The 24,708-nt window shown below is 33.0% G+C and overlaps 1 protein-coding gene across 4 annotated transcripts in view; it reads right to left on the bottom strand.

The window, feature by feature from the left end:
- Window positions 1-417: 417 nt before the first annotated feature.
- Window positions 418-24,708, bottom strand: part of LOC145327227 (WD repeat domain phosphoinositide-interacting protein 4-like) — a 131,505-nt gene continuing 107,214 nt past the window's right edge. For all 4 annotated transcript variants that reach the window (XM_080170812.1, XM_080170811.1, XM_080170810.1 and 1 more), the window contains 4 exons: window positions 16,893-16,964; window positions 16,120-16,210; window positions 1,782-1,872; window positions 418-801 (listed from right to left, as the gene is read on the bottom strand). In XM_080170812.1, coding sequence (XP_080026938.1) covers window positions 716-801; window positions 1,782-1,872; window positions 16,120-16,210; window positions 16,893-16,964 — 340 coding nt within the window. In that variant the 3' untranslated portion in view covers window positions 418-715. The remainder of the gene's footprint in view (window positions 802-1,781; window positions 1,873-16,119; window positions 16,211-16,892; window positions 16,965-24,708) is intronic.

The following is a 24,708-nucleotide window of genomic DNA, read 5'->3' as shown; positions in this document are numbered from 1 at the left end:
TTTCATCTTGAAAAGAAAGAATTTCTAATGGATATTGAGACATACAGAGCTAAACTACAAAGAATATTATTGTATTGATAATAATGGTTCCAGGACAAACGCAGGAGTCCCAAACGTCGGAGTGGACAAACGCAGGAGTGTTAAAATATTAATTTTATTAAGTATTTCTATACAGATTAGGTTAGGTTAAGATATGAATGAACAAATAAGCCCACCGCAGGGGTTAGGCATTTAAAAAACCAACAAGATGATCTAAAGTGTCCACTCCGACGTTTGGGACTCCTGCGTTTGTCGTAGGACCATAATAATTACAAATAAGCATATGGTAATCCAATAGTAAGTTAACCTTTCAAATTATATTATCAACAAATTCAACCTAATATCATGCTTGCATCTACTTAGTTTAAAAATGTTTACTTTTCCTAATTTAAAAAAAATATTATATTGACATGTCTAGAAACAGTGTAGTTCAGAATTTATCTGCAGAATATATATAAGTCACTTTAGGGGGATTCTTGACTATATCGGCAGCGGCCAGCAAGCCGCTTAAAATTTACAGTTAAAAAAAGGATCTACTGTTGATGTTTTATCCTTGACAATTTTTGTTTGTCCAGGGTAAGAAGAGGGGGCATAGTCTGTTTCTAACAAAGTAACAAACTATGCCAAAACGGCTCAAGAATCCATTTTTTGTTTGTTTTTAAAATGAATTGATGTTCTAAACTTCTCCGCGCATGGTGTACCAATCACAGTCTTGACACAGCTCAGTGATGACGTCATAGCCTATCTGATTGCAGATCCCCTCTGAAACAAAATTTAAGAATCAACTCAGGAATCTAAATGTATAAAACAAAGGCTAATAAATTAACGTATATCTCCATTGATGATATAGAAAATTACCTCTTCTGAAGATTACAATTAATGGTTAAAACGTTTGGAAACTAAACTTGATGAAACAAACAATCATAATTTAACAAAAGTCCCCAAAGTTGTTGCGCCAACGAATAATAAAACGTTATTATAAAACTTTGGGGACTAATGTCGCCTTCCTCCCTGTTGAAAACCTATCCTATATTTATACTTGGGGAAAATATTTGTGATAGCTGGCATCCATGCAAACTAGGTTGCCAACCATATATTTATACCTGGGGAAAATATTTGTGATAGCTGGCATCCATGCAAACTAGATTGCTAACAATATATTAAAACCTAGGAAAAATATTTGTGATAGCTGGCATCAATGCAAACTAGGTTTCCAACTATATATATATACCTGGGAATAATATTTATAATAGCTGGCATCCATGCAAACTAGGTTGCCAACCATATATTTATATCTGGGAAAATATTTGTGATAGCTGGCATCCATGCAAAATAGGTTGCCAACCATATATTTATACCTGGGGAAAATATTTGTGATAGCTGGCATCCATGCAAACTAGATTGCCAACAATATATTTATACCTGGGGATAATACTTGTGATAGCTGGCATCCATGCAAACTAGATTGCCAACAATATATTTATACCTGGGGATAATACTTGTGATAGCTGGCATCCATGCAAACTAGATTGCCAACAATATATTTATACCTGGGGATAATACTTGTGATAGCTGGCATCCATGCAAACTAGATTGCCAACAATATATTTATACCTGGGGATAATACTTGTGATAGCTGGCATCCATGCAAACTAGATTGCCAACAATATATTTATACCTGGGGATAATACTTGTGATAGCTGGCATCCATGCAAACTAGATTGCCAACCATATATTTATACCTGGGGAAAATGAATATTTGTGATAGCTGGCATCCATGCAAACTGCTTGAATAGTTGAATCCTTTCCGAAAGAACAAATACAGGCACATTCCTAAAAAAAGAAAAGTGTTATTACCCAGTGATCTTAAGTGATAAGACAATGGACGATACTTCTGAATGATGAAAACAAAATACTTCTTTAGTAGATTAAAATTTTGGCTAAAAAGTTTTAACACATTTAGTTTGGAACCAACCAATCATATCCATTACAAGTAGCCAACGTTTTTAAGACAACTAATAAGACAAGCGTAGTTAAAAAACTTTGGGTATTATTGTAATGTATATACATTTTCCCCGCCATCCTTAAATAATGACTACAGTCAATTGTTTTAAGCTACATACAGGGTTATTTTGTTTCCATCATTGGGAATGTACATCAATTTATCGCCAATTTTAATAACTCTCAAGTGTTTGGTCTTTGGAATAAAAATACATGCGTAGAGACTGTATTATTAACAATATAAGATAACGGATGTACAAACTGTATTCTTTAACCCTTAACAGTCGGGCCCCTTGCCGCACCTTATTAGAGCTAGAGGGCTAAATTATTTTGTACAAGTCCCCTGTGTTATGATGAATTTCCGACCTTAAGTAAGTCAAAGTCAATTTTCGCTTCCTTCACCCTTTTATTTAACAACCTTAGTTTTTAGGTCCTTTTTTACTTAAAACTTTCAAACGGCTGTAATTTTTTTATTTTTGAAGCTAGAAGAACAATTTTTTTGCAGAAAATGTTTATCTTTATGTAAATTTTATATTTGAAATGTCAAAATATAAATTTCAGCGGCCGCAGCTGTACTTGGCAGCTGCCAGCCGCCGCAGTCGGCGGTCGGCGGGAAAACGGCGGTGGATCTTTATGAAATTTTAATACGTTATGTAGACATGTAAGAAAAGCTTAAGTTTAAAATTTAAAGTCTCTAAGTCAAAAATTGAGGCCACAGGAGCCTTTTAAAGATTTCTGGAGACCTGGAGGATCAGGACCTGCAGGATCATACCTGGAACCTGAAATTGACTTGAACACCTGTATTTCATATAAGGATGTACTACTAGAGGATATTTTAGTATTTTGGCAAGATAAAATACTTTGTTTAAGTCAAAAAGATATTTTTGCTCTTTACCTGGATGACCCTGCCAGGTTTGCTGGCATCCTGTGCCCGCCAGGATGGAGATATTCAAAAAAATTCCAACTCTCAGTTATGTGTCATACCCAAACTTAAAAAGTCACGCAGTTTGGGCTCTTTATCTTTCACACACAGAAAATGAGATAAAAAAAAACCGGATGGGGGGGCGTTCAATGCCCCCCCCCCCCGACCGTTAAGGGTTAAAAAATGTGTACAAAATTTATCCTCCAAAAGTCCAACCTTATACAATACAAATTAATTTCCGGATTGAAAACAAAGATGTCAACATCCATTATATGGAACTACGCTTTTTTTTAGAGTAAAACAATAGTAAAACAAGGATGACAACATCCATAAAAGCGAAGCTCTGAAACGGTAGGACAAACGGACATTAACACTTGTATAATGTCAGAACTGAATAATCAGAATGCGAATGTAAAAGAGTCAAAGCAAAATTGTAAGTAAATTTGTTGAAAAACTGCTTGATACAGGATAATGATTATGGACTTACTTACATTTTTAGGACTTGATTATAGAGTTGCTTCGCTTATAATATTGTACTTTGTTGTCCCAGGAATCAGTATACCAAATATCAGACCAATCGGATAATTAGGTCACATACAAATTTGTTGTTAAAAATGTAAAAAAATCAACATGTTTAAAATGGACGTACGGACATTCTGGTAATGATTAAAGAGTTGCTACGCTTTCTAACTCGTACCTAACTATTACAGGAATCACCATGCAAAATTTGGAATCGATAGGACAATTCTAACATGCCTAAATTAACAAAAAAAAGCTATTTAAAAAAGTAAAAAAATCAACATGTTTAAAATGGACGTACGGACATTTTGGTAATGATTATAGAGTTGCTACGCTTTCTACATCGTACCTAACTACTAAAGGAACCACCATGCAAAATTTGAAATCGATAGGACAATTCTAACATGTCTAAATTAACGAAAAAAGCTATCCGTGACTGTTTCGTTATGTATTTCTTGTATTCCCTGGCAAGTTCGAACCCATTAATCCCTTTTCCTTACACCGGAATTCCCCAGAGAATGAGTGTGTTACGCGGCATTCCTAACTATCTCCGCGCGGCGCGTGGCTTGTAAACGAACAAAAGAGACGCGCACTTTTCCTTTGATAAGTCCCACGTGAGGAGCTACGTGAATGAAAATAATGTATTGCTTGAATATACATGCGCTCTGATGTGTGGAACATCTCAAATAAGCCTTCCTGCTTAGTTTGACATCATATGTGGTAAGAATTTATCTTTTAATTCTTGAAAATAAGCGTAGAATGGTACAATTTTATGAAGAAGTTTAAATCATTAATTTTTCAACAAATAGACCATTTAACTGCTAAGTTTTGATATACGAATATTTACTTTTATAATGTTGATTATTTTATTCTAAAATTATCAAATTCTGATGCGATTTAATATGTTTCGTGCCAATTTTAAGTTTTTTAGAAAATTCATATTTTTTATTAAATTGAAATCACGCAACCTCGATGTTACAAAAATAATAACCATTAATTTTATGTAATTAATTCTTATATTTTTGTTTTAGACTTACTGTTTTCATGGTAATAAATACACATTCGTAAACTTCACTATGTTGGTCATTCGGAGGGCTTCGAGATAAGATTTCGAGAACGGCTAGGCAATGCGTTCCGAAACAATGAATACAAGACAGAACAGATGCAACTAAGAAGAATCTGTGAAGTTTTGTGAATGTGTTGGTTGTGATACCTTAACACACATTATTATAGTCGTAATCAGTACAGTTAACTTTAGTGACAATCATGGGTCCTAAAAAGAATAAAGGTGATCAATTGAGTAAGCGGCTGCGTCCAGCCGTTGATGCCCTAACCAGTGAGCTAAGTAGAGTGATGAAGTTGGTCAGTGATACTTCAGAACTTGATGTTAGACATCTCACTAAGGAGTCAATCCTTGTCCACGACAAGTTCGAGACGTTCGACAGCATCATGGGCGGTTTTAGCAAGCTTGGTTTGCGAATCCAAGAGCTTGATGAATTTAGTGACATTTATTCTGATATAGTTACTGTGCAAAAAGACTATAGTGCCTTGAAGGATGCTCTTGATGCTATAGAAGAGCTTAGTGACATTCAAAGTGTTGTTGATGTAGTTGGTGATAATTTGCCTAACCATCAGGCTGAACTATATGATCGATGCTTGAAGATCGTGAAAGTTATTAAAGGGCCATATTTTCCCTTGCCTGATTCAATTATAAACACTTTGTCTGCATTGATGAAAAAATTGGCTGAGGTTAAGCTTGAACCTGTGAAGCCACCCACGACGACGGCGGGTGCCATATCAGCATCGCCATTTGTGTCACCGTTTGGCACATCACAGTTCGCCACCGGTTCTATATTCACGCCAGGATATATGAATCGTGTTGACGAGCGTCTTCTTCCCTCTTTTGACAGCCAGGAAGCATCCTACGTAAGTTTTAAAGACAATTTTAAAAAGCTTACTGTAGGACAGGACCCGTCGTATTTGCAGTTATTGTTGAGCAGTGAGAAGGTCTGTAAAAATAAAGAGCTGAGACTCCAATTAACTCAGATTCAATCGCATGAATCTCAGTGGGCTTACCTTGACTCGCGTTTCAAGTCTAAGACACGTCAAATGCTCTGCCTTTTCAACCAATGGGAGAAGAAGTCTAAACCGTCGGACTCCAACCAGATTGTGACTGTGTTAGCAGAGTTTGGTGGTGCAGTTAGCCAGCTGGAGCAGCTGACTAAAGATGATGAAGATGATGAGGTTACCACCAGCCAGTGGTTGACCGTGATACTTCTGGAGATGTTATCCAAGAAGTTACCCCGAGATTTTCAAGATAAGCTTAATTTGGCATTGGGCTCAATGGACGTCCCAAATTTGCCAAAGTTGATGCAGATTATGGAGGAACAGAGGGGCGCTATTTTAATGCGGTGTTCGACTGATATGGACACCCCCTCTAAGAAGAAAGGTAATCCTGCGACAGCAGCTACCGCCGTAGGTAAACCTGGTAAATCTAAGATGAAGCAGTCATGTTTTGTTAATGGCTGTAATGATATGCACTTACTTTACAAGTGCCCAAAATTTCATGACCTGTCAGTGCCAGACAGGAAGAGTATTGTGGAGAGTGCTGGATGCTGTTGGCTTTGTTTGCAGAAAGGGCATAAATCTGTGGATTGCCCGAAGGCAGATGTAATAGGCGGATGCAAAGTGGACAATTGTGGTCAAACCCATAACAACCTTATACATGAGAGTGTTGATATGGCTGCCGCCGTCTATGAAGTACATACTTCCCCTGAGGCGAACCTAATGTTAATGTTACAACAATTAAACGTCGTTGATATTAATCGCCAGAAGGTCCCAGTGAACGCCATGTGGGACACTGGTTTAACTACCTCAATGGTAACCCAGTCACTTGTTAATAAACTTCAGTTACCTTTTACTGGACGTTCAGCAAGAATTTCTCTAGCTGATGGTGAAGTTAAATGTCTCCCGACGGTCAAGCTATGTTTAGTTGATCGACACAAGAATTATCACATGTTAGAACCTGTGGTAGTGCCTCTCATTGGTCCTAGAGAGGCGATCTGCTCCATGAATCCTGTGGAGGCAGCTGTTTTATTTGATATGAAACCCGAAGATTTTACTTTGGTTAATGGGCAGGTGGATTTGCTCATTGGGCACCTCTGCCCGTCGATGTTTCCCTACTCTGAACGCTCAGTAGGAGAAACCATGCTTTACTCCAGCCTGTTTGGATCTGGATATTTTGCTGTTAGTGCTAATGGATTAGCAAAGAGTAGGTATGTTGTCTGCTCAGATTTCGAGTTGGAAAGTGAAGCTATAGGGTTTTTAAAACCAGAAAGCTCAGATGTTCAGCCGCAGCCGACTGTTGGTGCTGCTTGTGATGCTATTATTGAACCTGTTGGTTCTGCCTGTAACGCTGCTGATGAACCTTTTGGTTCTGCTAGTGCTGCAGCCGTTGACAGCATGGCTACGGCGGGTGTTGCCGTGGCTATTACTGATATTGATGTTAGTTATGCTGCAGTTAATCCTGATGATATTGGTGACGATACTGTAGCCGTTGATAATATTGTTACGGCGGGTGTTGAGCCGATGAATGATTCGGTTCCAGCCGGACAAGAGCCGACGGGAGTTTCGGTTCCGGCTGGACAAGAGCCGATCAGAGTTTTGGTTCCAGCTGGACAAGAGCCGACGGGAGTTTCGGTTCCAGCTGGACAAAAGCCGGTAGATGATTCTAAGTTTTATGACAGCCACACTTGGCTGCTGCCAACCTTGCCGCCCGACACAGGGTAAGAGGCCTGCAAATGGCGGGTGGAAATATGGCGGGTGTTGCCGCCAGAAAGTCATTGAAAATTTTCAAACCACACATATCTAATCTACAACATAAACTATTTATGTGTGAAAATGATCTTTAGAGAAAAAATATTACAAGTTATATGTTGAGCTTGTGAAAGGAACCTAAATCGGTTCTGTAAAGAATAAGTATTCATTATTCAACTAATTCATTGTTCATACCTAAGCACAAATATTCTACAAAACTGTTTAGACTTTTAAAGCAGATTTTAAAAGATTTTGTTTCTTTAAGTATGATTTTGAAAAGCAAAAGTTCGTGTATATTAACTACCAAATGATTTTTGCAGAATTTAAATCGAGAAAAATAGATTTTTTGTACAAATTATTTTTCGAGGTATTTTTTTATGGTTCACGTTTACTTAAAAAATGTTATTTCTCAGATTCTCATATGAAATAATGCATTAAAGTAAAGAACACAACATGTAATATTATTATGATAATGTTTAAAATATTCTTCATTATTATTTTAAAAGATTATCGCAAAAAATCAAGATATTTGTTTAAATTTGTAAGCAAATCAAAGATTTTCTTTCATTCCGGAGGCAGAGATTTTAAACAATTCACGTACAAAAGTTTTTCTTTCACTCCGGGAGCTGGGATTCCTATTAATCCACGCGTAAAGATTTTTTTTTCATTCCGAGAGCAGAGATTCGTAGTAATATACGTACCTAGCGATTTCGGACAATTTTAAACCTTGAGAAAATACTTTTAGCAATTATTTTCCTAGGTACATATATTTTCGTTCATGTTTAAGCATTTATAATAATGAACACGATGTATGGCATTATTAAAATATTGATTATTATTTTATGTGAATGTCACAGAATTAATTTAAGATAAACTATGCATATTTTAAATTAACTCTACCTTCATTTTTATCGCATATATAAAAATTGAAGCAGTATTTTTAAAAAGAAATTACCCATTTCTTAAGATTTATAAGTAACGTAATTTTTGATACAATTTCGTTTAAACTTTCAAATCGATGCAAGATTTTTTCATTTGAAATGCAAACTTAAGTTTTTTATACGTTTTCGCAAGTTCTTTCAATGATTTAAGTCTTTCCGAGACCTGGGATTTTTTTCGAGGAATATTTCCTAGGTACCTACGCAGATGTAAACATTTTTATCCTTGTTGGATTGAAATTTGATATGATAAGAAATTAACAAAATGAGATTTTTACATCATTTAAATATTTCTTTATGATTTATTATAATCACATAAATAATTTAATATTACATGCATATTAAAATTATTACTATTTACCTTTGAACTGATGTATCTAAAGAAAAAATGCAGATTTTTTTCACGATGAATTAAGTAGATTCTTTGATTTTCGTAGAATTTAGCTTAATAAGACCGCTTTACGACGTACCTAAGCTCTGTTTCCTCGGCCAGGCCCGACGCAAAACGGCAAAACTAAAGCATAAAATATTTTATTTTTAAATTTGATTGCTTTGATTGATGAATTTAAAAGTTTCTTTGAATTATTTCATGATTCTTTTTATTTTTGATTTGAATTAAACATCACTAATTATGTTTGTTTCAGTTGATGCAGCCCTGCGCCAGAAATCCTGTTGGAAATTATGCAGTATCAATAATGTGATGGAAAGTCATAACGTCCGACAGGATAGCTGGAACAAGGCATTTATTATTATTTGATGGATATTGTTAGTTTGTATCTTGAGGGATTCATTCTAACTGAGGCCCAAATTGCCTTTAATTATGACTGTATGAATATGTATATGTTGCTTTCTTCTTAAAACAGAGAGAAATTGAAGATTCAGCATTTTAGAGAAGTTCTTTTCTTATATTGAGCTTTTGTTTTATTTTGGTAAATTTAATTTGCATATTTCAATTGCAATTTTAATTTTACGCAATTTTGATTCACGAAGATTTAAAATTATGAGATTTTAATTTTCCGAAGTTTGATGATTTTTTTTACAGTCATATTTTATTTAAATTTAAGTATCTATTTTATTAAAACATGTTTAGATTTAAGGATCTTACTTATCTTATCTGAAAAATGTTTAGATGTAAGCAAATTATTTTTCTGTCGGAGAAAAATTCTAATTATTGAGAAGTTTTTATGCAATTTTACTTTTCTTTTCTAGCAAAAAGATTTAGTAGAAGAAATGTTATTATTTAATCTTTCTTTCTTTTGATGAAAAAAGTTTGAGTTGATTATTTAATTATCGATGCGATTTTTAGTAAAAAATCATTTACCTATTTTATTATGTAGGTACCTAATTGAAGTTTAGGTACTATTGATTATTAATTCATGTATTCGCAATTACATGGTCTGTAATTCTAATTTTATTTGAGATTATGAGGCCATGATATAATGAGATGTGTGAGTGGTAAATGTGCAATTCATGAATGTTGAATGCTTTTCCCATTCCTTATTCCTGTCCTTATGTGGTAGCTGAGGCGGTTTGAGTTATTGTGGTATTCGTAAGTTACCATAACCAATTTTAGGCCTTATGGCCATGACATTTTAAACTCTTGTGGTTTATGTGTTGTGAGATTGTGATTTCGTGGACACTGTCTGCACGCATATTGCAAAGATGAGGTATTGTGTTCGATTCCCAGTGAATAGACGGGTGTGTTTCGGTATGTATTTCTTGTATTCCCTGGCAAGTTCGAACCCATTAATCCCTTTTCCTTACACCGGAATTCCCCAGAGAATGAGTGTGTTACGCGGCATTCCTAACTATCTCCGCGCGGCGCGTGGCTTGTAAACGAACAAAAGAGACGCGCACTTTTCCTTTGATAAGTCCCACGTGAGGAGCTACGTGAATGAAAATAATGTATTGCTTGAATATACATGCGCTCTGATGTGTGGAACATCTCAAATAAGCCTTCCTGCTTAGTTTGACATCATATGTGGTAAGAATTTATCTTTTAATTCTTGAAAATAAGCGTAGAATGGTACAATTTTATGAAGAAGTTTAAATCATTAATTTTTCAACAAATAGACCATTTAACTGCTAAGTTTTGATATACGAATATTTACTTTTATAATGTTGATTATTTTATTCTAAAATTATCAAATTCTGATGCGATTTAATATGTTTCGTGCCAATTTTAAGTTTTTTAGAAAATTCATATTTTTTATTAAATTGAAATCACGCAACCTTGATGTTACAAAAATAATAACCATTAATTTTATGTAATTAATTCTTATATTTTTGTTTTAGACTTACTGTTTTCATGGTAATAAATACACATTCGTAAACTTCACTATGTTGGTCATTCGGAGGGCTTCGAGATAAGATTTCGAGAACGGCTAGGCAATGCGTTCCGAAACAGTGACGGACGTACGGACGGACCGACCCTAATTATAGAAAAGCTTCGCTTTTAAAAATGTATATCCCCACCCCCATGGACTCTTTAATTACTTTCAATTGGGTATTTTACTATCAACCAATAGCGTCGTAAAAAATTACACAGCAAAGTCGTACAAAAGAACAAAAAACAATTTGCTAGCAGACGAATAAGGTCACCAACACTGGATCCAGGTAGTTGTCTGAGTCATACATCTATTAGCCAGAACCTTTTATTATTTTTGCCCTTACTTAACTGGAGTGTTCAGTAAGAGATATAAGTTTTCCGGAATTGTAATGTAGGGAGTAGATTTGAAATCTGCATCAAATTTTAAGGATTTTTTTATAAAACTCGTTTTTTGTATAATTCTTTATCTAAAAGCGGAAATACAAATTAAGTTAATTAATTTTGGCATCTGTGATTGGTGGATTTAAAAAATCTGCGCTCTGATTGGATGTCGTACATAATTCAACCAATTAGAGCGCAGGTAGTTTAAAATCCACCTATCCTATTGGTCAAAATTAATTAACTTAAAATGTATTTTCGCTTTTAGATAAAGAATTTTACAAAAAACGAATTTTATAAAAAAATCCTTAAAATTTGATGCAGATTTCAAATCTACTCCCTACATTAAAATTCTAAAAACTTATATCTCTTAGTGTTCAGCCTTTTGGCCACTAGCCGCCTGTAAAATTGTTCGTTCTTAGGAAATATTCGTTTCCAGCAATATTTTAGCGTGATTCCAAAATGGTTTTGAGGAGGAGTTTAAAATAAGAAAATGTGTGATATAGAAGAGATAAGTATCTTTTTGAAGTCAAAAATAATGAAATAGTTGAAATATTCGTTTCCAGCAATATTTTAGCGTGAACTGTACTTGATTCAAAAATGATTTTTAAGGAGTTTAAAATAAGAAAATGTGTGATATAGAAGAGATAAGTATCTTTTTGAAGTCAAAAATAATGAAATAGTTGTAAAAATAGAAAAATCCAATAAGTCTGACCCAAAAGAAAAGGAAATCTAATACTTAACTTCTCTTTACTTTTCAATTTAGAGAAATAATAACAACGCTCAAAGGGATAGTTTCTTCAATAGTATTTTATGAGATAGGCTCCTTAAAAAAGTAACCCTTTATATGCTTTTGTAAAATAGGGTTTTTCTATAGGTATCATTAATGAAATTTGTTTTAAGCGCGGCTACTATCTTTTTACATTATGAATTTCCTTCCGTCTCTTATATTAAAAAAACACCCTTTAATATGTTTTATTTTTAATATGAAGTTAAATACATTTATTAGGATTTTGTTATTTCAAAGACATCATTTATGAAAACGCAGGGATCTAAAGGGATAAGACAATGGCATATAAATTGATGTACGTCTCCAATAACGATTCATAAATTTAACCCTTCTGTATATTTCAATTAGTGGTTGAAACGCTTGGATACTCATTACTTATCTTAATGAACTAACCAATCAAAATTCAATAAAAGCCCCCCAAGTTTTTTTAAACCAACGAATAAGAAAAATTATTATAAAACTTATGGGGACTAGTGTATTAAACAGCCTAATGTCTCCTCCTTTTCTGATAAAAACTTTATGGTAAACAATAGGAATAGAAGAGCAGAGGTGGGTTTTTAAAAAAACATTTACCCCACTAAAATCATTTTGGAACATTATAACCAGTGGGGCAAATAAAAAATTTGGTAATATTGATTCTTTAAAAACCTTTACCCCACTGGTTATAATGTTCCAAACTGATTTTTTTTAGTGGTCCAAAATTATCCTCTCTGGACCACTATTTTCGGACAAAAAATTACTTGACAAAAAATCCCATGCTTAAGGACAGCTTCACATTGTAATTTTTTTAAAATTAAAACTAATAAATCGAAGTAAAAGGAATTAACTGCTTACAATTGACTCAAAAAAAATCGCTCTAAAAAAGGGAACAAATTGCTGAGAAAAATTGTCTTCACATGTGATGTATAGGCCTATACAAAATGGCGGCAAATGATAAATATCAGGGGTGCCAAATTTTATTTGAATTAAAATTTTAATTTTTTTTGTCCTTGTTGGTATTTGTTTTTTTTAGACATGTTTTTTATGCTTAATTTAGATCTTAGAAAATTTGAAAAATCTCTGAATAAAAAAAAATTCCAAATCTAATTGTGGCTACCCAACGTAGAAAACCTTACCCCACTTAACTTTGGAACACTCTTTGGAACATTATTTTGCCCCACTATTTTTCTCAATTAATTTTTTTTTTAAGAATGACAATCACATTTACCCCATTGGATGTTCCAAAAAAATGGGAAAAACAAGGGGGCAAATGAGTGTTCCAAACAAGTGTTCCAAAGTTCAGTGGGGTAAGGTTTTTTAAGAACCCACCTCAGGTATTTAGGGACCACTTCTGATGAAACTATCCCCGTTTTTTTGTCAACTTTTTCTTGCTATCTTTGATCTCTACTCATTTTGTACGCAGTTTTATTTACGTAAGCTTATACGTAATAAGGCTTCTCAACTAAACATTATGTACTTCAGGGATAAATCAATGGACGATAAATTAACATATGATGATAAACAATATTACCCTTAATCTGTTGATTGAAATTATTGGGTGAACAGTTAGACTCAACTAGTTTGGAACCAAACAATCAGATTCAATTTTTTTCTCAACGAATAAGATAAAGTGGTGAAATAATAAAATTAGGAATTAGAACAATTTACAGTCCAATGTCCCATCCCTCCCTGACTTACTCTAAAATTTTTATTAGTGCAGCTACTCTATGACTTTTACGCCTGTCTAACGTCCTTTTACTACAAGAAAAGTAAAAATACAGCATCGTCGCAGTTTCTCAATCCCAAATATTCCCCTGAGCTCGAATGATATGCTTAATTTCAAAGTAGCATAAATAATGGTTACGTACACATCGAATTAAAGACAGTTTTCCGCGGAAATGAAAATGAAAAATTAAATGATTAAAGCCATGTTCGTTAGCCCCGAGGAGGGGCCAAAGTTCAGGTCTAACAAAACAGGACTTGATTTTTTTTAGTTTTATTTTAATAATCGTGAAAAACTGTCTGTAATATGATGCTTCAAACTATTTTTCAGTATGACTATTCTATTCTATTCCACCGCCGGAAAATAATCGGTTTCGAAGCCATACTGAAAAAAGTTAAATTTTCTGCTATAGTCAGAAATATTGATGTTTTTTCGTTGCAGAGCAACCGATGGAGCACTTGCCCAGAAAATAATCCTAAAACTCTAATATATATAAAACTTTTAATTTAAACTATAGTACAGTCTGTTCAACATATCTTAAGAAAACTTCTTTTCTAGATTTGTTGACGCATTCTTTGTTATGATCTTTTCAATGAGGGATTTAATAACATCATCCAAAGAAGACAAACGAACAAATGATTTAAATTCAAGATATCTGAAATGGTCGTCTTGCAAATACTTTAAGTGCTGGTTTATGCTACACATTTAAAATTGCAAAGCTTCTAGATTATCCTATTTTATTACAGGAATCTCCTTTCAAAGTTTTAGTTTGATACGAAATCTTTAAAATTCCAAAATTCAAATACTGGGTAGACGTCGAGTCAAAACGGTCACCTTAATTGCAGTAAAGCTTCGCTTTTGAAATTTTATAATAGTTAATAAGTTACGTAGAAAGTTTATTTCAACGCAAAACATTATGGTTTTTAAAATGACTAAACTATCGGCTGCGCCCCTAGCATCTTTGGACTCCATTCAAAAGGATAATCAAGGGCAGAAAAAAATCCAAAAACAATCATAGGGCTAAAGATAAAATAGCTGAAAACCATAATGGGAGTTGACATATGATCTGGAACACCCATTGATACTAATACTATACCTGGGGAACAATAAATGAAACTAGAGGCTACTGGGAGCCAGCATATACACTAAGATATATAAGTTTTCCGGAATTTTAATGTTAGGGGGAGATTTGAAATCTGCATCAAATTTTAAGGATTTTTTATGAAATTCTTTTTTTGTATAATTCTTTATCTAAAAGCGGAAATTTATTTTAAGTTAATTAATTTTGACCAATAGAATAGGTGGATTTTAACCTACCTGCGCTCTAATTGGTTGAATGATGTACGCCATCCAATCAGAGCGCAGATTTTTTAAATCCACCAATCACAGATGCCAAAATTGATTAACTTTAATTGCTTTTAGATAAAGAATTATACAAAAAACGAATTTTATAAAAAATCCTCAAAATTTGATGCAGATTTCAAATCTCCCCCTAACTTTAAAATTCCGGAAAACTTATATATCTTAATATACACCTGGAACACTCATTGATACTTATACTATATCTTGGGAACAGTAAATGAAGCTAGAGGCTACTGGGAGTCATCATATACACCTGGTACACCCATTGATATTAATACTTTACCTTGGGAACAGTAAATGAAGCTAGAGGCTACTGAGAGTCAGCATCTACACCTGGAACGAATAATCGATACTAAAACTATACCTGGGGGAACAGTAAATAAATCTAAAGACAACTGGGAGTCAGCCTTTACACCTGGAACACCCATTAATACTAATACTATACCTTGGGAACAATAAATGAAGCTAGAGGCTAATGATAGTCAGCATATACACCTTGGAACGACCCATTGATACTAAAACTATACCTGGGAAACAGTAAATGAATCTAAAGACAACTGGGAGTCAGTATATTAACCTGGAACACCCACACTAATACTATACCTGGGGAACTGTGAATGAAGCTAGAGGCTACTGGGAGTCAGCATATACACCTGGAACACCCATTGATACTAATACTATACCTGGGGAACAGTAAATTAAGCTAGAGGCTACTGGGAGTCAGCAAATACACCTGGATCACCCATTGATACTAATACTTTGCCTAAGGAACAGTAAATAATGCTAGAGGCTACTGGGAGTCAGCATATACACCTGGAACACCCATTGATACTAATACTATACCTGGGGAACAGTAAATTAAGCTAGAGGCTACTGGGAGCCAGCATATACACCTGGAACACCCATTGATACTAATACTATACCTGGGGAACAGTAAATTAAGCTAGAGGCTACTGGGAGTCAGCAAATACACCTGGATCACACATTGATACTAATACTTTGCCTAAGGAACAGTAAATAATGCTAGAGGCTACTGGAAGTCACCATATACACCTGGAACACCCATTAATACTAATACTTTACCTGGGAAACAGTAAATGAAGCTAGATGCTACTGGGAGTCAGCATATACAACTGGAACACCCATTGATACTAATACTATACCTGGGGAACATTGAATGAAGCTAGTGACCACTGGGAACCAGCGTATGCTCCTGGAACCCCCATTGATACTAATACTATACCTGGGGAACAGTGAATGAAGCTAGTGACCACTGGGAACCAGCGTATGCTCCTGGAACCCCCATTAATACTAATACTATACCTGGGGAACAGTGAATGAAGCTAGTGACCACTGGGAACCAGCGTAGGCTCCTGGAACTCCCATTGTAGCCAGGGCAGACCTCTTATTCAATCTAAAAACAGAATAAAACCTACATTTAAACAAGATTAGTTCTCCTAATGCCTATTTTTAATAAAAAAAATTAATGCCTTTTCGAATACAAATATACAACAAACTAAAAAGAAAGAAAAATGAAAATTGGTCAATATACGCATTTCATAAAGACCGACACTTTCTTCCTTTTTGACATTAAAATACTGCATAGCAAGATTGGAATTATTTGCATCTAACAAAATAAACTTAAATCACTTGAAAATCGGATAATATATGCCAAACTTAATTAACAGATAAATTTTTACAGATAGACAAACAGAAAAACTTTATGGAGGCCATTATATCAGAGGTCCTTATTACCATACAAAAGACTAGAGACTGTATTTTAAACGTTGTTCGCATAGGAATGTACGACCTTAATAAGTTAATACATTAGCTGTTTAGTAGCTGCTATGCATTCATTAGGGTAAAACAATAGAGGGGGAAGTGGTTAAATAACTGTATGTCCCCTGACCCAGGACCCTGTACCGATTTCCTATTTGGTCTTTGAAAATCAACCATAAGCATCGGGAATATTAACACAGCGAAGTCGCTTCAAAAGAGCAGAAAGCAATTTGCTAGTAGACGAAAAATGTTCCCAACAGAGGGATCCAGGTAGTTGTATGATTATACATCTATATTCCTACATTTTTTATGCATACCTGTAATCTTGTAAGGCAAAGACATGAACAGTTCCTTTGTCACTACTACAGCACAGCCACTCTCCAGACAAACTAGAAATAAGACATGAATAAAAAGAAAAATATGACAACATCCATAATTAGAACAGCTCTGAATCATAAAAATCAAACATTAACACTTGCAGAGTGTTAGAAATTAATAAGCAGAATGTACATTTATAAGTTTAAACATGTTTGTATGTAAATTTGTTGCAAATTGCAGCAACAGTACTAGATATTTTTAAGGACATACTTACAGTTTAGGACTCGACTAAATCGTACCTAGCTGTTATAGGAAATCATCATTAAAAGTTTAAATCGATATGCAATTCAAATATGTCTAAACTAACGAAAAGAGCTCACCATAAAAGACGGACGAACAATTTAATCAACCCCAATTATAGAAAAGCTTAGCTTTGAATGATAAAATAACAACATTTTTTGTGCTTCTGTTCTAAAACGAACATGTATGTCATATATGAAACAGGAAGAGTTTTTTTTTTCAAGAAATGTTTATTTTGGAGAATTTTAAAAAATATCAGATTTGATTATTCATGCCTTTCTTTCACAGATCTAATATGAATTTCTTTCATGGAGTATTATATAATACAATAGCTTCTAACAAATTCCAATTATGATCTTAATCTTATTAATGAGAAAATGTTCTTTTGTAAAATAAGAGGGGGGGAAGTTTTAACACATTTGCGTAAACAGTGAACATAGGCTTTATCTTTAGACTGAGAGAATAGGTTATTAAAGATAAAATCATTTTTATATGATGAATTTTCCCAAGTTTTAAGATTTTTTGGATATGCCTCCAGGTTTAGGAGCTGCAGGCCTCCAGGTTCAGGAGCTGCAGGCCTTCAATTGGTCACTGGACAGGTAAAAATTACAATTTTTTTTGTTGAGATTTAGAGGTCAACTTATAAAACAAAATATGCATCTTTTTAAATGTTATTTACATATTTAAAGAAAAAAGATGCAATTTTTTTATAAGTTGAACTCTTTCTCTTAAAAAAATATTTTAATTCTTATTTTTACCTGTTCAAAGACCACCTGGAGGCCTATTCAGAAAATCTTAAAACTTGGGAAAATTTATCATATAAGAATGATTTTATCTTTAATAACCTATCCTCTCAATCCAAAGATAAAGCCTTTATTCACTGTTTACGCAAATGTGTCAAAACTTCCCCCCCTCTTATTCCCTTGAATATAACATACGTTATTTCTTTAATCAAGGTTATATAAGTATCTTCCCTTTAATAGTTTGATTGAAAATTTTAATAATTGGACTAAAATCCTAGAAGTGGTTTTTAATTGGATATATGACATTGAATTGAACATTTTTAAACAAGGATGACAACACCCATAAAAGCAAAGCTCTAAAACGGTAGAACATAAAGTTTAAGAACTAGATAAGCAGAATATAAATGTATGAGTCGAAACAATATTGTAAGTAAATTTGTTGCAAAACTGCTTCAATACAGGACTGCTTTATGGACATAAATACATTTTTAGGACATGATTTGATTATAGATATACTACGCTTACAACATTGTACCTTATCATAAAAGAAATCAGTATTTCAAAAATCAGATTATTATGATTATTATATAACATAAAAAATAATGTAAAAAAATGAACTATTTTGGTAGAGTTTTAGGGGGTTTTGTGTCTATTATGCTTAACCAATGTTCTTATTAGCCTAGGACTATACGATTTCTTTTACATTCTCCACAATTTTTTTATAAAAAAATGTGATATTTGTTATAAAAACTCAAAGATGCACATTTCTCTTTACATAAATGTTTAAAACATGTAGAAATGTTTGAGTTTTAGTTGTCCTCAATTAAAATATATTTAATAGAATCATGTGTTCCTAATTAAATTTACTTAGTAAAAATCTAAACGATTTCCATCGAACAAGGTTTTGTCAAATCTCTAGATTGTATGCCCTAATCAATCCTTCCTATTATCATTCTTTCCTCTCCAATATGATTTCATTTATTGCTTATTATCTTTTTTTTTTGTCTTATTATATGGCCTGTATGAAAACAATGTGTGAATACACATTACTGCATACTCCTATTTTTTAGGAAACTGCCATTTGGGAAGAAAATATTTTTATAAATTAACCATATCAATAAAATTTTTCTGTATATATAAATGTATATAATATTCATTTAATTCATTTATTATTGTAGTTTTTTTTTCTATGTATGTACACCCAAGAATAATAAATCTAATCTAATCTAGATTGGTGATATTAGCAATGAATTGACCAAATTTTATTAATGGAAACTTTAATAAATGATTTATTGATCCTCTAAATTAATTTTTGGGGTATTTTTAGTTATTTATTGAAAGCTTTCTGCGGAAAATAATATAAAACAAAAACTATGTTCTAACATGTTTTCGTGGAAAATTGTCTGTAATACGATGGCTTTTCAGTATGGCTGAGAACTGATCATAATCTACCGGATAATAATCGGTTTTGAAGCCATACTGGAAAATAATCTTGTTTAAAAATAACTTAAACCTCCTTAGTTTTCAGGGAAGTGTGTATGAGTTGATCTCAAATGAGATTAGTAGGATATTATCCAAATTTGGTGGTTGTAATGGATATAAGATATATATGGATATATTGACAGGAATTTTTTTTTGTCAATTTAGCTTGCTAATATGGACCTCATTTATTGGTCAGTTTTTTTTCATCCATTAGGAGGAGTGGGGATATGGTAAATGGGTGGATAGAGAGTATCGTTTCGAGCATCACTTAATCAAAGTATATGAAAATCTGGTGCAACGTCCAAATAATAATATATCGATTGTGGTGTTGTTAGTTAATGAGAAAACAATTTAAATATTGTGCCCCTAAATAATTAATTATTTACTAAGACATATAAATTGTTGTTTCTAAATATTTCGTGGCTGAACATGTGAATATAACAAATATTTTTTTTATTTTTCTATTTAAGGAAAGGTAAATAATTTTATTTTGACATATGAAAATTTAGATAAACTAAGTTAATAAATAGAAAATGAATATCCTGTTATATAAAGTACTAGCGGTTTCGCCCGTAGCCTCTAGGGGCTTTGCCCCAAGAGGTAATTAAAAAAAATTTAAGATGCAACCACTTATTTCGAACATATGCAAAAAAAACATATTTTGGTGCTGCAAACTATAATTTATGGGTTCCCCATAACGCTTTCTTTTCAATCTTTTAATCATTTTTTTTTGGGGGGGGGGGGGTAACCCACTCACCCCAAGAAAATAGCCTAAAACCACCACAGGACCAGTAGGTATATTCCCTGAAGAGCAGAATCCGATCGGTTCAGTGGTTACCGAGATCTTAAGGGACAGACGGACGGACGGACAGACAGACAGACAGACATCATTCTACTTTGTATTGTAGATTAAGATTTTTTTGTCTGTAGTGAAGGATCTCACTAACCGCTGAACAGATATGGGTCTCCTTTACAGTGAAGCTACTTATACGTCTAAGGAAGGTTTTTAACTATTTTTTGAGAGTGTACCTCCAACCTCCAAAGATATTTTAGCTATAGAAAAATCACCCCCACAAAAAAATTCTTTTTAAAATTAAAAATGGGGGTCCGAGTCCACTCTCCCCTTACATCAAATGCTCCTAGAGGCCTCTAGGGACGTAGCTGTTAATTTATAATATACTTATGGATGTTATATTTTATTTTTGTAGTGTTCCCAAACTCGTTGAAGGCCTCCTTTAAGGAGGGCAAAATAAATTCACCTGCCTCAGAAAAATCATCTTTAGATTTCATCTTAAATCTGTTTTAAGTCTTTGCATGTTATGGCCGTTCTCAACACCAAAAATGGAAATTTTAGGCAAAAAAAACAGTTTTACCCATACATTATTAATTTTACAGTAAAGTTATATATTTTCTGTTGCTAATTAAATCTAAATTTTTTTTATAATTTTTGAGAATTTAAATAATAACCATATTTGAAAACTGAATTTTCAAACAAAAAGACACATGTATTTTATTATGAAAGTTAATCATGTTTTAAAACTTAACGTGTAAAATAATCATTTTTGATGCACATATCATTTTTAGAAAGTAAATACTTTCTTGAAGCCAATCTTAACGAGGAAGGTATTTTTGGAAAGGGAAAAATGTGCAGAAAACACCTATGTAAATTAGAAAATCCGCAGAAACCATTTTCTAAAGTTATTTGCAAACATTTGCAATGTTAATTTGCAAAATTAATTTCATGCCTTAAATGACATATTTTGAAATAAATGTTCTTATGAAAGTTTTTATCTATGAGTTTAGGACATGTTCAAGACATACATTTTATTTTCAGTGTTAGTTTTTTCGCCCTACGTGTGAAAAAGGCATTTCTCACATTTTATTATAGAAAATTGCATATAAACACAAAAATAATTTTTTTCTGCAGTAAACATAATAATTGGTATAAAATCTATCATTTTAAATGCAAAAGTCAGATACTGAATCCTTTTTAGAGCGAATATATTGCAAAAAGTAACCAGGGCATTTTAGCAAAGTATGAATATTTAAAGAAATAAATACTTTTTATTTTTAATATACATATTATATAAATGAATAAAAAGAGAGAGAAAAAAAACTATAAAATAAGGTATATGTTTTTTTCACTCTATCATTGAATAAAATGCACTTTTAGGTTTGATTATAAGCAACGCATCACATAAAAATTCATTTTTTACAGTTATTAAACAAAATCAATGCAATTCTACAATCAAGGTAGTTTTATAAAGCAGTAATTCTTTTTTGTAGCTATATTTTTTGCCAAATTTATTCCTTATTTTTATAAATAAACTTAATTAAAATCTAATGATTTGAGATTTCGTAATAAAGAACTTCATATTTTTACTGTTTAGACATATAAATTTCAAAGAAAAAGATTAAATCCTTTAAGTTTGAATAAAACTTTATTCATTTACATAATAAAAACGTTAAAATCATTAAAGAATCTAAAAAAAGAAAAAAATAAGTAATTTTTATAAATGTTTTTGTGTCGTCTTTATAAACTCTTTCCGCTTTTATTATTAGACTGATAGAATTTAAAATTATAAATAACACTTGTTGGGCCTATCCTATTATATAAACTTAGTAAGATATTTTGTCAGTATCTTAAGGTTTGATACTGCTAAACTGATTGAGTTCTCCATTTTAGGGAAACTTTACATTGGTCCCGGTATAAGTTTAAGCTATTTTACGTTCCCTTCTTAACCCTTCAGAAAACAGAGCCCCTAGAGATAAATAAATTGAAATTATTTTAACCTAAACAGTCGGACCCCTTCCAAAGCTTAACCCTTAACAGTTGGGCCTCTTGCCGCACCTTTATCGGCCAGGGGGAGGGGGGGGGGGCGTTCAATGCCTCCCCCCCTATTATCTCACTTCCTATTAGAGCTAAAAGGCTTAAAATTTTTGTGCATGCCCTCTGTTTGATAATTTCCGACTATAAGTGAGTGAAAGTCAATTTTCGCTTCCTTCGCCCTTTTATTTAATAACCTTTGTTTGTAGGTCCTTTTTTACTAAAAAATTTAAATCAGCTGTCATTTTCTTATTTTATCTTGTTCATACAATGTTTATTTTTATGTAAATTTTATAATAGAAATCTCAAAACATAAATTTCGGCAGCTGCAAGCCGCCGAAATCGGCGGTTGGAGATAAAAACCTGGATAACCCTGCCAGGTTTGCTGACATCCTGTGCCCGCCAGGGTGGAGATATACAAAAAAAACTCTCAGTTAGGACTGTTAAGGGTTAAGTGGATGGGTTTGGACTTGGGGGGGGGGGGGGGTAAAATAACATTATAAAACCTACTAGAGGCTGCACCTCTTGCATCTAGGGGCTCTATAATCGAAGGAATATGAAAGTGCAGAAAAAAACAATTCCCAGACTTATTTATAAAACTGAAATAGCCTAAAACTATTTCAGGGCATATATGAAGGTTTACTACAAAAAGCTTACTACTTTATATAATAGGATATAAATGGTTAAATACATACATACATTATTACATGGAAACATAGATATGTTAATAAAGATACAGATATTTTTATATATGTATAAAAAGAAGAGACAGACTTTTGGTTATAAATAAAACTTTAAATAAATAAAGTAATCAATTTTCCTAAGAATATTCCTTTTATATGTGAAAGGATGAGTAGCTTGCAACAGCTGATAACAGTTTTTGCTGATAACTTTTGCTGTGCACTGGCACTTGAAAATTTTGCCATGTTTTTGAAAAGTCAAAATGAATGGCCTCACCACACTGTTCACTTAAAAATCCTAGTTGTTTTCCCTTTGAGTATCTTAGAGCATCAATGATATGACATAAAATAACATGGGCTTTTAAAGTGATTGATACATTACAGTTTAGATATTTCTGCTTTAGATTTTTTATAGCATCGGTGACTTTTTCAACATCTTTCTCATCAAACTCTTTAGCTGTAAAACATAGGTCAACTAGATGCTTGACAGCTTCCATTGCCTCAACAAATGGTGTCATTGCAATGTCATCTATTTCATTATCATCAAGTAATTTTCTGCAATTTTTCAATAACTTCATGGAATTATTGCCATTGAAGGCATCGCCCCTAGGGTTTAGACTAATCCCTAATTCCTTGATGCAGGATTCTAGGCTGTCTCTACCAAAAATTGGTACCATGCCATCATTATATAGGTGGTTTGTTATGCCTTCCATGACATGAAGCTCAGGAACTGAACAAATTGAAATTACTGGTAGGTCTTGTTCTCCACCTATTAACGGCTTATTTACCGTACTGTAACTTAGTTTTGCATTGGATTTGTTGGAGCCATTGTTCACGAACATTTCATGGTTGTCATGCAGATCTTTAAATGTAAGTAATTTAATTTCATTATTTTGCAGATCCTCAAAATCTATATAATAAAGTGATTAATATATCAAGTTATAACTTTTATCTTTAAAATCCTATTTGAAAATTGCAGCAAAAGAAGAACAAATTTTAACCTACAATAAACATTTCAGTTAAACCAAATTGTATTTGGTTAGCAGAACATAGTATATCATTTTCTTCATTTTCATGATTATTTTACATGGTTTTCAAAAACTTATGCCCTAAAAAGCATTTTTCAGAAAGTATGTGAATAGGTGAATCAAGACAAATTTACAAAGTTAAGGTTTCTGCAAAATATCTTTAATATTATTTAAAATAACTAGCGGCTTCGCCCCTAGCCTCTAGGGGCTCGCCCTATGAAGTAATAGAAAGTCAACCCACCTAAATGGAAATATTCAATAAAGTTATTCTTTGTTTAATTACTCTGTGGTAAAATTAAACCCAGGTTGTTCAAATTTCAATTAGTAAAAATTAAACCCAGGTTGTGCACTGTATGCACAAAAATTTCAATTAGTAAAAATTAAACCCAGGTTTTTTTCCTTATACACAAAAATTTAAATTCGTAAAAATTAAACCCAGGTTGTTCGCATACACAAAAATTAAAATTAAAAAAAAAATATTAAAATTTTTTTTGGAGGGGGGGATTCATGGGGGCTTCACGCCATGGAGCAGTGGGGTTCCCCCACCCCAATTACTGGTTTTTGTTTACAAAAATAAAGAAAAATAAAAAATTTTGGAAGTGGGGATTTTTTTATTTTTTGGGGGGAAGTTGGGGTGTCCCAACCCCTAAGAAAATAGCTTTAAACCACCAGAGGACCAGTAAGTATTTTCCCTGAAGAGTAGAGCCCAATCGCTTCAGCGGTTACTGAGATTTTACAAAAAATGTAATAAAATT

This window comes from Acartia tonsa, chromosome 8 (assembly GCF_053477335.1).
Source record: "Acartia tonsa isolate MP-2025a chromosome 8, ASM5347733v1, whole genome shotgun sequence".
Classification (NCBI taxonomy): domain Eukaryota; kingdom Metazoa; phylum Arthropoda; class Copepoda; order Calanoida; family Acartiidae; genus Acartia; species Acartia tonsa.
The sequence above is the reverse complement of the archived record's forward strand: the minus strand, read 5'-3'. Positions and strand labels throughout refer to the sequence as shown.